We start from the raw sequence: 15,504 nt of genomic DNA, 5'->3' as shown, positions 1-15,504 counted from the left end.
GACAATGATGATTCTCCTTCCAGGTGTGGTCTCTGCAGCTGACACTCCAGACAAGAAGGAGCATTTAGTCCTGGTAGAGACAGGAAGGTAAGTGCTGCTGCCCCTATCCTTGGCACCCCATCTGCCTATCCAGAGCTCACACCCTGCGCAGGCTTGTTGGACCACTGCCTGCTTCCTCAAAGTCGCTTCCCCAATTTCCGGGGTTGTGTCTGGGTTGGGTGTTGCTGCCCCCTGCTGGAGGCTCCTGGAAGTCAGTTCACTGTGCTTCCGGACCTCAGTCTGGCTCTGACCTAGGCCTCTGGGGTCCTAGGACCCTGTATCTGCAGGGTGAGAGCCGGCTGGACTTCTCAGCATGGAATGCAGCCATTGGTGGGGCAGCCGGCGGGGGCGGTACAGGGCTGCAAGAGCAGCAGATGAGCCGGTGTGACATCCCCATCATTGTGGATGCCTGCATCAGTTTTGTCACCCAGCACGGTGAGTGGCCAATGACTGTGACTGAGCCAGTGGGGGATGGGCAACATGAGTGTAGCCAGGGGTTGCAATAAGCCTGGGAGAGACTAGTCTTTAGAGACTGTAGCTGCCACCAACCAGCTGTATGACCCTTGGCAAGCAGCTTTGCCTTTCAGAGCCTCAGTTCCCTCACCGGTAGGATGGGAATACTAACAGTCCTCATTTTCCAGGATAGTTGTGAGACTCCAGTGAAATAATACACACAAAGCATTTAGTGCAGGCCTGGCAGGTAGTAAGTGCTCAGTAGTGGCTGTTATTGGGGTGTGGGCATGGAGAGTGAGAATGGCATTGGGAATGTGGCTGGGAATATAGAGCCATGGGGGACAAGGAGGGGGACAGCTACAAGGCAAGCACCAGGCTGTGCAGCAAAATCCCTGAAGGTTTGAGCAGAATCGTTCTGAATGGGAGTATTTCCAGGCATAAAGATTCAGCTGTACAAGTAGTCCCCAGAATTCCTGATCCTCTTGCATTTTTGGCCTCTGCCTTATTCTCCAGCCAAAGTAAGAGTCAACTGGAATCTAGCTCCCCTACAAACCCTCTTAGTAAGGCTGGACTCTTTAGAAGGAAAACTCAGCAGAAAACTAAGAAGGGCAGTAAAGAAAAGGCACATCCATGAACGCACGGATAGTTGTGCTTTCCAGCCATGGACCATGGGTAGTACAGAGGCCAAGGATATTCTGCATTCAGTGACTCTCCTCACACACGAGATGTCTACCCTCTTCTCAGCCTCCCTTGTCCAAGACGAGAATTGGTTCAGAGACCCAGTGAAAAAGCCCTGGAGAGAGCGTGGAGGTTCATACTCGCCCCTCATAGTTCCTGCGCCTCCACTCTTTATTCATTCAACAGATATTTGTTGAGCAGCTACAGTGTGCCAGACACTGGGATTCTGGTAGTGAACAAGCAAAGATTTCACGAAATTTATAGACTAGTGGGAGAGACGAGTAATAAGACAACAAATAACGTGGCTTCAGAGAGTGCCATTTAAAAATAAAAGTGCTGAGGAGCCAGAGAGGATGGGGCGGTGCTATATGTGATGGTGTGGTCGGGGTGTTGCAGGCCTCTCTGAAGACATACACTTGAGCAGGGACCTGAGAAGCAAGACCACTGAGGCACAGATTTCCTCCCATCTGGCCTCCCTTCCCCACACCATGCTGGGGGTCACAGATGGCAATGTAGGATGCTGGATAGGAGGTGGGAGGTCTTTGGACAGTGGTGAGCAGACTCTGGCTGTTCTCAGGGCTTCGGCTGGAGGGCGTGTACCGGAAAGGCGGTGCCCGTGCCCGAAGCCTGCGGCTCCTGGCTGAGTTCCGGCGGGATGCTCGGTCAGTGAAGCTCCGACCAGGGGAGCACTTTGTGGAGGACGTCACGGACACACTCAAACGCTTCTTTCGCGAGCTCGATGACCCTGTGACCTCTGCACGGTTGCTGCCTCGCTGGAGGGAGGCTGCTGGTACTCCTTAAATCCCTGAGAACTCCTCATGGGCAACCAAGGCCCAACCAGGAGCCCCACCCCCATCCCAGAATCCATAGGCCTCTTTTATGGGATTGGGCAGCCCCTTCCCCAGCATTCCCCATTCTGGAGGATCACTCAGGGATTGGCTCAGGGCAGGGTGGGGAGGGGACAGACATACAGCCATCCTGGGTTTGTTTTTCTAAGAATCCTTCCACTCCAGCCCCATTCTTCCTACCCTTATCTCCTCCCCATCCCCAACCCTCCTCCGTCCCATCTCCAGAGCTGCCTCAGAAGAATCAGCGCCTGGAGAAATACAAAGAAGTAATTGGCTGCCTGCCTCGGGTCAATCGCCGCACACTGGCCACCCTCATCGGGCATCTCTATCGGTCAGTGCGGTCAGACCCTCTGCAGGCCCCCTTACAGACCCTGTGTCACTGTGGTTTGACCCTGCACTTACATTCATTCATTCATCCCACAAACAGTTGTTAGGTGAAGGGGTCATAGCATGAAGGTTCAGAGCATGGACTTTGGGGTCAGACAGACCTCAGCTTTAATCTGGTTCCATCATTCTAGCTGTGTGACTTAGGGTAAGTTATATGCTCTCTCTGGACCTCAGTTTCCTCGTTTGCAAAACGAGGACGATGGAATGAATAGTATCTATGTCATAGGTTATGTGAGGGTTAAATAAGATAACCCTCATAAAATTCTTTTTTTTTTCTTTTTAAAAATTTTATTGTATTTTTGGTGGACGTGTACACAGCAAACCAGGTTCTCATTCAACAATTTCTCCACATATTATTCAGTGACACTGGTTACATTCTTCTCGTCATATCAACAGTCTCATTATTTCTGTTCTGGTTGTTCCATTCCCATTAACCTAGTCTCACAGCCACCCAACCTTCTCTTTTATACTTTACAATATTTGTTGACAATTTGGTCTTATATAGATTTTTTTTTAAAGAGCACGGTACTCAAGGGTGATTGATATTCATTACATTATGAGCTAACTTGCTATTTAGCTAAAAGGTGACTCAAGGAGATAGTTTCAGTTCAAAGCTTAAAGAATATCTCAGGGCAATAGCCTTGGGGATTCCTCCTGTCTCAGTGGGTCCAGTAAGTCTGATTTTTTGAAAGTTTGAAGTTCTGTTCCACATTTTTCTCCTTTTCTATCAGGATCCATCTATTGTGAGCACTTACAAAACTCTTAGTACATACCTGTCATGTAGTAAGCCTTCAGACATGGTTGGCAATCAGTATTGTTTTATTTTTCTATGCCAGGTAAAGCGTTAGATGCAAGAGATGCAAAGATGAATAAGACAGAGGTCTACCTTTGCCAGTCTACTGGGGAGACAGACCCTTTAATGATTTTGGGGTGAACCCTTGACTATGTTGTACGGATTACACTGTATTAGGGATTGGCAGACTACTGCCTGTGGGCCAAATCCAGCCTGTTGCCTGTTTTTGTAAACAGTTTTATTGCAGCACGACCATGCCCATTCATGTATGTATTGTCTATCACTCCTTTCATTCTCCAATAGCAGAGTCGAGGACTTGCAACGGACACTGTCTGCAAGCCTAAAACATTTACTCTCTATACCTTTACGTAAAAAGCTTGCTGACCCCTGCTGTATTTAGAATTCCCTTGACTGTCTCCCTCCTAGACTGGGAGTTCCTTGAGGCCAGCATTGTATATTCCAAGCACTTAGCCCAGGCCCTGGCATATAGTAGGGGCTCAACAAGTTTTTGCTGAACGAATGAATGGCTGCACAGAAGAGCCGGTGAGTGCAAGCTGCACTCCTCACGACCCTCGCGCCCCCCTGCAGGGTGCAGAAGTGTGCAGCTCTAAACCAGATGTGCACGCGGAACCTGGCCCTGCTGTTTGCCCCCAGCGTGTTCCAGACAGATGGGCGGGGGGAACACGAGGTGCGAGTGCTGCAGGAGCTCATCGATGGCTACGTCTCTGTCTTTGATGTGAGGCTCTCCGGACCCCTGACCTGCAGCCCCTCTGCCCCTTCACCTGAAGGACCCTGCTCAACCCAACAAGCCCCAGCCCTAGGTGTCTGAAGGCCTCTGCACCAGGAACCATCTCCCAGAGCCCTTAACCTTGTCCTATAACCTTGCTTCTAACACCTTTGCCCCATTGGTTCTTAACTCTTCTGCCCTTTAACCCTCTCATACAGGTCCTTTTTGGTCTTGCAGCTCTCTCCCTGCTTCCCTCCTTTCCCAGCACCTCCCATACTCCCTTTTGGCTCTTCCACAGATTGACTCTGACCAGATAGCTCAGATTGACTTGGAAGTCAGTCTTATCACCACCTGGAAGGATGTACAGGTAACTTGTCCTGACCATTGATAGCAAGATAGGAAGCTGACTTTCTGCCCAGTTGAGGATGCTTCCTCTTCAGCCTGCCCTCTGGACACTGGCCCTTAGCTCTCTGGGACCCAGGGGAAATCCAAGGAGGAGAACTCTTTGGTTGGGATTTGGGTTAAGGTTCGCTCCATTCGATCCGCCATGATGATTCTTCATTACAAAATAGTGGCAGAGCACACACCCACAAGTGCAAGGGATCCTTGGAAGAGTCAGTTGGATAAAGAAATGAAAATAATAATGAATAATAAGTACAATAGCAAACATTGGCTGGGGACTTATTATATTCCAAGCACCTCTAATCTTATTTTAGCATCATACAACTCTATAAACCAGGCAGTCCCATTTTTCCAAATAAAGAAACCAAGGCTCAGAGAGTCACTTATTCAAGGTCACACTGTAGTGAGTGGCAGAATTGGAACCCAGACAGCCTGACTCCAAATATGGTACTGCCTCAGAAGCACTGTATGCAACCTAAAGATGCAGTTCCTCCAGTCCTAGAGTTTTCCCTTTTAAGAGCCTGAGGGATGTTGGGGTCGGGGTGGAAGGAGACCTTTGTTGGGGGAGGTGCTCATGAGGCAACATAGGGAAGCCTCTGACTTGATCTTTTGCATCCTCTTGCGTCCCCCTGGCTTCTTTCTCCTCCCCTCAGCTGTCCCAGGCTGGAGACCTTATCATGGAGGTTTATATAGAGCAGCAGCTCCCAGACAACTGTGTCACCCTGAAGGTTAGTCCTGGGGGAACTGCAGGGGAGATGAGAGAATGGTGGGGGGCAGGGACAACAGCCTGACCATCATGCTCTTGCCCTGACCCCAGGTGTCCCCAACACTGACTGCTGAGGAGCTGACTAACCAGGTACTGGAGATGCGGGGGACTGCAGCTGGGACAGACTTGTGGATGACATTTGAGATTCTCGAGCATGGGGAGCTTGGTGAGTATAACTGTGTGTGTGTGTGTGTAGTCAAGGTCACCAATGACTTCTGCGTTGCCAAATCCAGTGGACACTGTCCTCATCCATGTAAGGGGACATTTAACACCATTGACCAACTTCTTCCTTCTCAATACTCCTCTCTGTTGGCTTTAATGAACCCAAGCCCTTGGTTTCCCTTCTACATCAAAGGAGGCTTCTCCTTCTCCTTTGCCCAGACTTCAAATGTTGGAGAGACCCTGGGCTCAATCCTGGGCCCTTTTCCCTTCCGCATTTCTCCTTGGATGAGCTCATCCAGTCTCATAGCTTTAATAACCTGACACCCACATTTTTACCTCTGGCTCAGATCTCTCTTCTGAGCTCTAGATTCACATATCCAGCTGCATACTTGACACCTTTGCTTGTATGTCTCATAAGCATCTCAGACCAAATTCCCAACTCTCTCCTCTACCAAAAACCCAAGCCATTTCCTAGTTTTTCCCAACTTAGTAAATGGTCCCACCATCCACCCAGTTATTAAAGCCAGAGACCTCCCCTTCCTTCTTCTTCATACTCAACCCACCAACTCATCCTGTCAATTCTATTTGAATGTATGACTTCTCTCCATCTCACTGTTAGCACCACCCTAGCCAAAGTCACCATTCTTTCTCTGCCCCCCTACATTAATCACAAAAATGTACGGCCCCAAAAAGGGAATAGCTGGACAGTGTTCCATTCTCACCACCCTACAATCCGTTTTCCACAGAGAGGCCAAGTGAACATCTCAAGCATAAACCAGGTCATGCCATTCCCGTGGTTAAAACCCTCCAGTGGCCTCCCTTTGAACTTAAAATAAAATCCAAGCTTTTTACCATGGCCTATAAGGCTCTGAATATATGCCCTTCCCCCCTTCCCCCCAATTTCTCAGACCTTCTCTTACATCACTGGATCTTTTATCTATCTTCTTTGCTCCACACTGGCCATAGTTCCCCAAAGACATCTTTCCTGACTCCAGGCCTTTGTTCTTGCATTTTTGCCATGCCTGAAGCCTTTTTCCCCTTGATCTTAGCATGGCTTGCTCTTCCTAATCCTTTAGGTCTCTGGGGCTCATCTTCAAATGCCACATCTGAAAGGCTTTCCCTGATCACCCTATCTCAGTGGCTGCCCTGCGACTCCCTCTCACTCAGCTTCTTGTTTCTTTCGAAGCAGTTATTTGTCTGCAATTATTTTGTTTGCTTACCTGTTTACTGTCTTCTCCCTCACTAGGCTGTGGGCTCTGTGAGGGCAGGAACCACATGTATTGTGTTCACTACCGTTTGCCCAGGGCCAGTCCAGTGCCTGGCTTAGAGTTGGTACTAAAATAAATGTCTTTATCTGGATGTTGAATGGATGACTGAATGAGTAGTGTGAGATGGGTTGAGGGCTCCAGGCTGTGAGTGGATATCCTGGTTGATTCTCATCCCCACCTTGCCCATTAGAGCGGCCACTGCACCCCAAGGAAAGGGTCCTAGAACAGGCCCTGCAATGGTGCCAGCTCCCGGAACCCTGTTCAGCCTCCCTGCTCTTGCGAAAAGTCTCCCTTGCCCATGGTGGCTGCCTCTTCACAGGTGAGCCTCCTTCCTCAGCCCAGCATCCCGCAGGCCTTTCCCCCAGGCTCTTCCATCCAGTACTACCATTGCCCATGTGTGCCCAGGTACCCGGCGTGAGAGCCCACGGATGGGGCTGCTGCGGTGCCGTGAGGAGCCGCCCCGACTGCTGGGAAGCCGCTTCCAGGAGAGATTCTTTCTTTTGCGTGGCCGCTGCCTGCTGCTGCTCAAGGAGAAGAAGGTGAAGCCCTGGGGCAAAGGGAATGGAATGCTGGGTGGTCATATGAGCGGACCCATGACTGCACTGACCCTCTGACCCCACAGCCCATACTCTCATCAATCTCATTGCTTCTCTGACCCCTTGACTTCTCTGACCCTGTGATCACATAACCCATAATCCACCAACCCAATGTTTCTATGCCTTTTTTTAAATAATATTTTATTGTGTTTTCAGTGAACGTTTACACAGCGAATTAAGTTCCCATTTAACAGTTTCTACACAATTTGTTCAGTAACACTGGTTACATTTTATACAGTGTGTCACCTTTCTCATTACTTTCGTTCTGGTGATCCCGTTTCCAATAATCTAGTTTCCCTGCCCCCTTGCCTTCTCGTCTTTGCTTCAGAGTAAGTGTTGACCATATGGTCTCATATAGATGATTTTTTAAAGGAGCACAGTTCTCACAGACGATAGTTTACTTTATGAGCCAATCTATTATTTAGCTAAACAACTACCTTATGAATGGTTTTAGTTCAATGTTTAAAGAGTATCTCTGGATGATAGTCTGGGGGAGTCCTCCAGTCTCAATTGGTCAGTAAATATAGACTTTTTAAGAATTTGAGTTCTGTTCCACGTTTTGCTCCCGTTCTATCAGGATCCATCTGCTGCGTTCCTGATCAGAACAATAGGTAGTGGTAGCTGGGCACCATCTAGTTCTTCTGGTCTCAGGGTAGATGAGGTCCTAGTTCATGCAGACTGTTAGTCCTGTGGACTAGTTTCTTCTGAGTCTTTCTTCTCCTTCATTCTCTTTTCTCTCTGGACACATAGAGACCAATAGTTTTATCTTAGATGGTTGCTTGCAAGCTTTTAAGACTCCAGACACTACTCACCAAACTGGGATGTAGAACATAAACTTTACATACTATATTATGCCAATTGACCAAATTGTCCCACGAGACTATGTTCCTAATCCTTCAGACCTTGTAAACCAATCCCGCAAGCTGTTTAATAAGTATCCATGTTTGTGTCCCCTATGTGCTTTATCATATATATGAATATATATGGGTGCATATACTTACATATATATACATCTGCATATAAACAAAAAACCAAACCCATTGCCATTGAGTCCATTCTGACTCACAGCGACCCTATAGGACAGAGTAGAATTGCCCCATAGGGTTTCCAAGGAGTGACTGGTGGATTCAAACTGCCAACCTTTTGGTTAGCAGCTGTAGCTCGCCATAGCTCTTAACCACTGCACCACCAGGCTCCACCTGCATATAGACATATCTATATAACCCATTGCTGTCGAGTCGATTATAACTCATAGTGACCCTATAGGATAGGGTAGAACTGCCCCATAGAGTTTCTGAGGAGCGTCTGGTGGATCTGAACTGCCGACCTTTAGGTTAGCAGCCGTAGCTCTTAACCACTACATCACCAGGGTTACCATACTATGTATGCCCACCTATATACACACACGACTGCAGTGGTTTTTTTGGTGGCTATACACACGTATCCATACCTATACAATTATATGCACACATACGTATACATGTGTCCACACTACTATTAAGTTGTTTTTGCACCATTGTATATGTCCTAGCATTTACCCAAAATGCCCTTTTTTCTTACATACTTCTTAGTGACATCATTTGTCTTGGTCCAGCTGTGCACACTTCACCCACATTGATGTTATATTTCCTATCCCTCAAAATAACAAGTGTCTATTTAGAGCGTGATCTCTGCCCCCCTACCCCCACCTATCCCTGGTAACCACCAGTGAACCCTGGTTTCAGTATGTATACCGATTGTTGTCTTTATAATACAGTAGTAAGGTCATACAGCATTTGTCCTTTTGTGATTGACTTATTTCATTCAGCGCAATGTCCTCCAGTTTCATACACGTTATAATATATTTTGAGAATCCCATGCTTTCTTGACCTCATTAATCATGAGCTTTCTCTCACCTCTCTACCTCACTGACTCTGTTCACATTCTCAGAGCTCTAAACCAGAACGGGAGTGGGCTTTGGAAGGTGCCAAGGTCTACCTGGGAATCCGCAAAAAGTTAAAGCCTCCAACACCGTGAGTTTTCTTACCCAGCCCATACTTCTAGGGCCTTCCTGCTGTCACCTCTCTGATCTTTGCGATCACCCCATCACTGTTCTCCTTTGCTCCTAGGTGGGGCTTCACGTTGATACTAGAGAAGATGCACCTGTGAGTCCCCCTCCCCACACATTCTGGCTTCTTCTCTGGCTTAACCCTGTACCTTGTCCTCCATCTCCTACGTCTTTGCCCCTTCTATCCCTATAGCTGTGACTCCTCCCATCCCCTTAATTCCCCTCTGATCACCTCCAGCTACCTGTCCTGCACTGACGAGGATGAGATGTGGGACTGGACCACCAGCATCCTCAAAGCCCAGGTGAGAGGAAGAAGGAGGCTAAGGGTTGGGCCTGTGGCCCCCTAGCTACTGGCTATATCCCTAAGTGCCCCCCATGCCCACTTGTGCCAACCCCTTACAATCTCGCCAGCATGATGACCAGCAGCCAGTAGTCTTACGACGCCGTTCCTCCTCTGACCTTGCTCATCAGAAGTTTGGCACTATGCCCTTGTTGCCCATTCGTGGGGATGACAGCGGGGCCACCCTCCTCTCAGCCAATCAGACCCTGGTAAGGCCCCAGCCTGTCCCAACCTCCTCCTGCCTCCTGCCCTTGCTGCACTACATGGGGGAGTGGTGTGCCTGCTTGCCTGGTGCCTCCCTCTGCTCACTGTGCCCCTCCCTCTGCCTTCTCTGTGGACCCCACTCCCCACTTCTGCTTCCTGTTGCCAAGCCTCACTGGGTCTCTGTGTTTCTCCTTCCCCTCATCCTTACTCTACCTGTGCCCAGCGGCGACTACATAACCGGAGGACCCTGTCCATGTTCTTTGTGAGTACTGTACCTGCCCTAGCTGTGTGCCTGTCAGCCCTATGTTCCTCTGTGTGCCCTGACCCTGGGTGTGCTCTCTGTATTTGTCCTGATGCAGGCCTGGGAGGACCCTTCAGAGTGTGTGTGTGTGACAGAGAGAGAGTGACAGACAGAGTTGGGGCCAGAATGTGGAAAATGAGAATAGCACATGATGAGAAAAGGAAGAAGGAGCCATGGGATCTAAAAAGTAGAAGAAAAGTGGTTTAGTGGGTTCAAGCCCCAGCTCTACCATTTACTCACAGTGTGACCTTGGACAACTGACTTAACCCCTCTCAGCTTCAGTTTACTCATCTGCAGTATAACCCACCACCCAGGGTTATACTGATATCAAACACGCAAAGTATCTTGCAGTGTCTGACCCAGAGGAAGAGCCCAATAAATGACAGTGATTAATAATCCAGTAACTAACTCTGTGCCTGCCTCCTGCCACCCCTATGCCCATCCAGCCGATGAAGTCATCCCAGGGGTCTGTGGATGAGCAAGAGGAACTGGAGGAGCCTGTGTATGAGGAGCCAGTGTACGAAGAAGTGGGAGCCTTCCCTGATCTGACTGAGGACACCTCCATCTCCTCCACCATACAGGAGTGGACAGCCAAGCCAGAGAACCCCCTCCCCAGCCAGAGGTTCTTTGATCAACTTCTGCTCTCCAAGGCAGGCACCCTGGGCTGGGAGGAGAGGCCACCTGAGCCCCCTCCTGGTCCCCCTTCAAAGAGCAGTCCCCAGGCACATGGGTCCCTGGAGGAGCAGCTGCTCCAGGAGCTCAGTAGCTTCATCCTAAGGAAAGGAGAAACCACCACAGGCCTTGGCAGCCCCTCCCAGCCCTCCAGCCCCCAGCCTCCTAGCCCCACTGGCCTTCCCACACAGACATCCAGCTTCCCCACCGAACCCCCTTGTACTTCCAGTCTACCCTCCAGCCAACCCCTCACATGACCCTAGGACCAGCAGTCTGAGAGGGTAGGTACCCAGGAGGCAGAAGACCCAAGCTCTTACCATGAAAGACACTGCTGGGAGCTTCCTCTGCCCTGGCTGGAAAGACTGCAGAATCCAATGTAGTGCTGTGGGAGGAGCACTGGACTGAGGGTTTAGGAGGCTGTAGTCCCACGGCAGCTCATGGCCCTTCTCTGGGACTCAGCTCACTTCTCTGTACTGTGAGGTAACTGAAATAAGGAGAACTCTGTTTCTCAGAGTTGTAAACCTTACATATTTTCCCTCAACAAGGACATCTCCTGCTTTATGTATTTGATATGTAGGGATTCTGTGAGAGATTTGAGGTTTTAAAAAGAATGGTTTTACTGCATTAAAGACAAGGCTTGAAAGCCAGAGGTCTGGGTGATCTTCAATCCATCCTACCCCATCTCCTACATTCTGGAATTACATTGAAGCTCTGGAGTGGAGAGGTCAATTGGGGCCCGGGACTGGGGCAAAGAGGAGCCAAAAAAGGATGGGTCACTATTAATAAACTTTGGAACCAAAAGGCTATCATTCATTTATTCAACAAATATGTACTGAGTGCCTAATTTGTGCTGTATACTAGAACAAAACAGATGAGGTCCCTGCTCTTATGGAGCCTCCACTGTAGAGTAGGACTAGAAAATAGAAGGTATATACAAAAACAAATACATGTGCTATGGAGAAACTAAACCAAAGTGATGTGCTTGAGAGTAATTGTGGAGGTGGCATTTAGACTGAGTGGACAGGCAAGGCTTCTAAAGAGTTGAAATTAAGGGTGAGAAACCAGACAGGTAGAGCAGTGGTGGGAGGATCTTCTGGAGAGGGAAAGCGGCAGCATGAAGGCGCTGTAATGGGAAGGGGCTTGCCTGTTGGAGGGACATCAAGGAGGCTATAGTGGCTGAAGCATGGTGAGAGAAGCAGGGAAGAGTATGTCTGCTTGGCAGGGCCCAATCATGCACAGCCTTGTAGGCCATGCTGGGGTATCTGGATTTTATCTGGACTACAATGAGAAGCAATTGAGGGGTTTTAAGCCAGTGGGTAATGAGATCTCATTTCCTTAAAAAAAAAAAAAAAAAGTCACTCTGGCTACTGTATGAACAACAGGTTGTAGGGGGGCAAAAGTGGAAGAAAGGAGACCAGATATTAGACTAGGACACAGATCATAGGGGCTTGGACTAGGGTGGTGGTAGCCTTAGAAATTGAGGGAAGCGGATCAACAGGAGACAGTTTTTAGAAATAGAACCTACAGGACTTGCTGATAGATGGAATGTGGGGGTAGGAGAAAGACCACAATCAAGGCTGAGCCCCTGGGTTTCTGACTTTCCTAATTGGATAGAGGTGGTGCTATTTAATATATTACCTGGGGGAGACAACTGGGAGAGGAGCAGGCTGAAGGAGCTGTTTTAAAAGTTTGAGGTGCCTGTTAGATATACAAGTGGAGGTGTCAGCTGGTAGTTGGATATGTGTGTCTGGAACCAAAGGTAATTGCTTCTTTCACGTTGGGGGTGCCTGAGCCAAGGGAAAGTGGGTGCAAATCCTCAGAGTGCAGTGCGGTAGCTCGTAGATGGAGTAGAGAGCCTAAAGGGAAAATCTGACAGGTGACGGGATTTCTGGGCCATATGCCCACTCGCTGGTATTTAGTTTTCGGCTGGGGCCTAAAATGTACCTGTCTTTTCCTCTGGGCTTGGTTCCTCCCCGGCCTCCCGGAGTCTTTCTCACCCTACTTATGCTGGCTTTTCCAGTTCGGCGGGAATTGGGAAAAGGTCTCGGTCCAGCCCTGTCCGCTTTGTCAGATGCATCTTCGCTCAGGTGTCCAGTGACTCAGTTTCCCTGCTCACACATTAAGTTTCTGGCCATCCCTAACCTTCGCACCGTGACTTGCGATCTGCATACGTAAATGAGTGATTAGAAAAAGATAATTACGGGCTGAGTCAGTGGCTTCACTAGAAATAGAACGCAGGCGTCTTGACTCAGAAGCCCGAGGTTCCCCACCGCCCAGCGGACGCGGCGTCCGTCCGGCGGCGAGGACCCTTCCGGAGTACTTGCAGCAACAGCCGAGATTTAGTTCCTCTGCTGCCCCCTCGCGCTTCCGCGCTCTGCGCGTCGCCAGACCAGGCGTGGGCGGGGCGAGGGCGAGCGGGGGCAGCTCAGGGGCGGGGCTTCGGTGTGGGCGGGGTTTCCTCGAGTTCCGGAGTCGAGTCGCCGTCTGGGCCGGAGTGGAGATGCAGCCGCCGCCCCGAAAAGTGAGCTTGGCCTGAGAGTGGGGACTCCTGGTGGGCTGGGGGTGTGGAAGGGACCAAGGGGGTACTAGGCCCGGAGTGGGGGGCGGGGAGTGGAAAGGGATCAGGGCCCAACCTAGAAACAGCTCTGCGCCTCCCCGGCTCCGCCCCCTCATCTCTCCAGGCGCGCAGTGTTCTTTTGGTCCCGCTGCTGGGGTCTTCATCCTCTTCTTACCCTGCTCAGGTGAAGCCGGCCCAGGAGGTGAAGCTTCGCTTCCTGGAGCAGCTAAGCATCCTTCAGACTCGGCAGCAGAGGGAGGCAGATCTGCTGGAGGACATCAGGTAGCTCCCGACTGCATATTCACACCTCCACTCCAGCTGTCGCGCGCTCGCCCCACCCACTCCAACATACATCTGCCGGGTAAAAGGGGTAGAGAGTACCCTAACCTGCTCATTCCAGGGCCTCTTCCTAGTCTTGCATCTCATAGGCCGGATAGGAATTACACCCTCCCACACAGATGCACACACACACACACACACAGACATACACACAGGAGCTCTTCCTCAAATTCTGTGACTCCACACCACACCACACCTGACACCCCCACAATCAAGCTTAGGACAGAATCCCCCTTCCCTCTTCCAGACCTGTTGGAAAACTGGCGGGTCCTTAATCAGAATCCTCACCTCCAAGCCCACAGATAGTCCTCCGGGGTGGAGAGGATCTTGCTGGGGCTCTGAGCTATGAGGTGAGGTGGTCTGGGCTGCTGCCAGAGGTGATCTCAAGGACTTTCTCTCTTCAGATCCATTCCCTCCACGTGTAGTCAGGCTCTAGGCCTGGTTTCCCTCTTTCCTGCCCAGGCTAAGGAGAGGATTGAGGGCAGGAGATCAGCACTGAACAGTAACCCCCACAATCTGCCCCCAATCTCCACAGATCCTACAGCAAGCAGAGGGCAGCCATTGAACGCGAGTATGGGCAGGTACGAGACTCCTTTCTTTGGGCCATCGCTTTACACGCACCAGCAATGTCTCTCTACACATACCCCTATTCTGGTCAAGAGCAAATGCACCCGAGTCAAAAAGGCTTGCCTCGAACCTCTGCTGTGCTACTTATTAGCTGTGTGACCTTGGACAAATTGCTTAACTTTCCTTGGCCTTGGCTTCTTTTTCTGTAAAATGGGAGTAATAATAGCAATAACATTGTACCCTCATGTAGTATTGTCCTAAGGGTTGAATAAGTTAATGCATGTAAAGCACTTAGCAAACTGTGTGGCATATAATATCATTCAATGAATGGTATTATTATTATACTCTGATTCCCTTTTCTGCCAGTTGGGGAGGATCTTTGAAAGGGAACTGGGTTTGTGATGGCTTTCCTACCAGGCACTCCAGAAACTGGCTGGGCCATTCCTGAAGAGGGAGGGACACCGTAGTGGGGAGATGGACAGCAGGTAGGTACCATGGAGGGGGGCTAAAGGGGCCAAGTAAGGATGGGGAGTGCCACCCAAGGAACCTCGTGTGGGGGGCAGTGAGGGGAGAGGGCACGTGAGCTCCAGGTAGAGCTGACACAGCAGCAGCAGGAGAGGAGCTGACCTAGCAAGGACGCTGTGGTGGGGGTGGGGGGCATGAGTGAGCCTTGTGGCTGAGCTAATGGGCTGATCGATTGATGGGCTCCCAGACGAAGGGGGATGGGAAAGCACTCCGTCTCCCATGGTGTTGGGGGGTGGTCTCATGAAGCTTTGGAGTGGCCCCTCCTCAAAACAGACCTTCTCTGGGGAGGGGCAGGACAGTGTTTGGTGCCTGGCGCTGCCTGCTGGATGCCACCGTGGCTGGGGGCCAAGCCCGGCTCCAGGCGTCAGACCGATACCGTGACTTGGCAGGGGGCACAGGGCGGAGTGCCAAGGAACAGGTGCTAAGGAAGGTATGGCTCAGTGGATGGGGTAAAGGGAGGGCTGGCTCAGGGCTGGAGGTGGTCTGGGTCCGGACTTGGTGTGGCCATGCTCCCAGGGAGCAGAGAACCTCCAGAGAGCGCAGGCCGAGGTGCTGCAGTCTGTCCGGGAGCTGAGCCGAAGTCGGAAGCTGTATGGGCAGCGGGAACGCGTGTGGGCCTTGGCACAGGAGAAGGCAGCCGATGTCCAGGCCAGGTGGGGATTTGGGAAGACTGAGGAGTTGTGGGGGGGTGGGGTGGAGCCAAGCTACCACAGCTAGGCCTGACTCTGTCTCCTCTTCCCTCCCTGCTCAGGCTAAACCGAAGTGACCATGGGATCTTCCACACTCGGACCAGTCTCCAGAAACTCAGCACCAAGGTTGGGGACTGGGGTGGG

General features: G+C 50.5%; 2 protein-coding genes and 1 long non-coding RNA gene across 12 annotated transcripts in view; 2 read left to right on the top strand and 1 right to left on the bottom strand.

Moving 5' to 3' along the window:
- ARAP3 (ArfGAP with RhoGAP domain, ankyrin repeat and PH domain 3) overlaps positions 1–11,512 on the top strand; it is a 26,394-nt gene extending 14,882 nt beyond the window's left edge. For 3 of the 7 annotated variants that reach the window (XM_049873910.1, XM_049873911.1, XM_049873916.1), the window contains exons 17-32: positions 24–87; positions 311–474; positions 1,748–1,960; positions 2,244–2,349; positions 3,787–3,934; positions 4,224–4,292; positions 4,981–5,055; positions 5,145–5,259; positions 6,714–6,842; positions 6,929–7,062; positions 9,049–9,131; positions 9,228–9,263; positions 9,405–9,468; positions 9,578–9,715; positions 9,934–9,972; positions 10,458–11,511. In XM_049873910.1, the coding sequence (XP_049729867.1) occupies positions 24–87; positions 311–474; positions 1,748–1,960; positions 2,244–2,349; positions 3,787–3,934; positions 4,224–4,292; positions 4,981–5,055; positions 5,145–5,259; positions 6,714–6,842; positions 6,929–7,062; positions 9,049–9,131; positions 9,228–9,263; positions 9,405–9,468; positions 9,578–9,715; positions 9,934–9,972; positions 10,458–10,940 (2,060 nt within the window). In that variant the 3' untranslated portion in view covers positions 10,941–11,511. Of the gene's footprint in view, positions 1–23; positions 88–310; positions 475–1,747; positions 1,961–2,243; positions 2,350–3,786; positions 3,935–4,223; positions 4,293–4,980; positions 5,056–5,144; positions 5,260–6,713; positions 6,843–6,928; positions 7,063–9,048; positions 9,132–9,227; positions 9,264–9,404; positions 9,469–9,577; positions 9,716–9,933; positions 9,973–10,457 lie in introns of all 7 variants that reach the window. The other 4 variants (XM_049873912.1, XM_049873915.1, XM_049873913.1 and 1 more) reach the window with 4 other exon arrangements.
- LOC126070094 (uncharacterized) lies at positions 11,079–14,046 on the bottom strand. Its single transcript, XR_007516116.1, has 4 exons — positions 13,868–14,046; positions 13,416–13,594; positions 12,681–12,846; positions 11,079–11,167 (listed from the first exon to the last, which is right to left on the bottom strand). It is a non-coding gene; the product is annotated as an uncharacterized LOC126070094 (long non-coding RNA).
- FCHSD1 (FCH and double SH3 domains 1) overlaps positions 13,125–15,504 on the top strand; it is a 12,354-nt gene continuing 9,974 nt past the window's right edge. For 3 of the 4 annotated variants that reach the window (XR_007516115.1, XM_049873917.1, XM_049873919.1), the window contains exons 1-7: positions 13,125–13,204; positions 13,425–13,522; positions 14,115–14,160; positions 14,564–14,631; positions 14,960–15,101; positions 15,188–15,324; positions 15,423–15,486. Coding sequence is in view for 3 of the 4 variants with exons in the window: in XM_049873917.1 (XP_049729874.1) it covers positions 13,184–13,204; positions 13,425–13,522; positions 14,115–14,160; positions 14,564–14,631; positions 14,960–15,101; positions 15,188–15,324; positions 15,423–15,486 (576 nt within the window). In the remaining variant the exon portion in view is untranslated. The remainder of the gene's footprint in view (positions 13,205–13,424; positions 13,523–14,114; positions 14,161–14,563; positions 14,632–14,959; positions 15,102–15,187; positions 15,325–15,422; positions 15,487–15,504) is intronic. The other variant, XM_049873918.1, reaches the window with a different exon arrangement.

Source organism: Elephas maximus, chromosome 2 (assembly GCF_024166365.1).
Source record: "Elephas maximus indicus isolate mEleMax1 chromosome 2, mEleMax1 primary haplotype, whole genome shotgun sequence".
Lineage (NCBI taxonomy): Eukaryota > Metazoa > Chordata > Mammalia > Proboscidea > Elephantidae > Elephas > Elephas maximus.
Note: the sequence above shows the minus strand (reverse complement) of the source record. Positions and strands in the feature narration are given on the sequence as shown.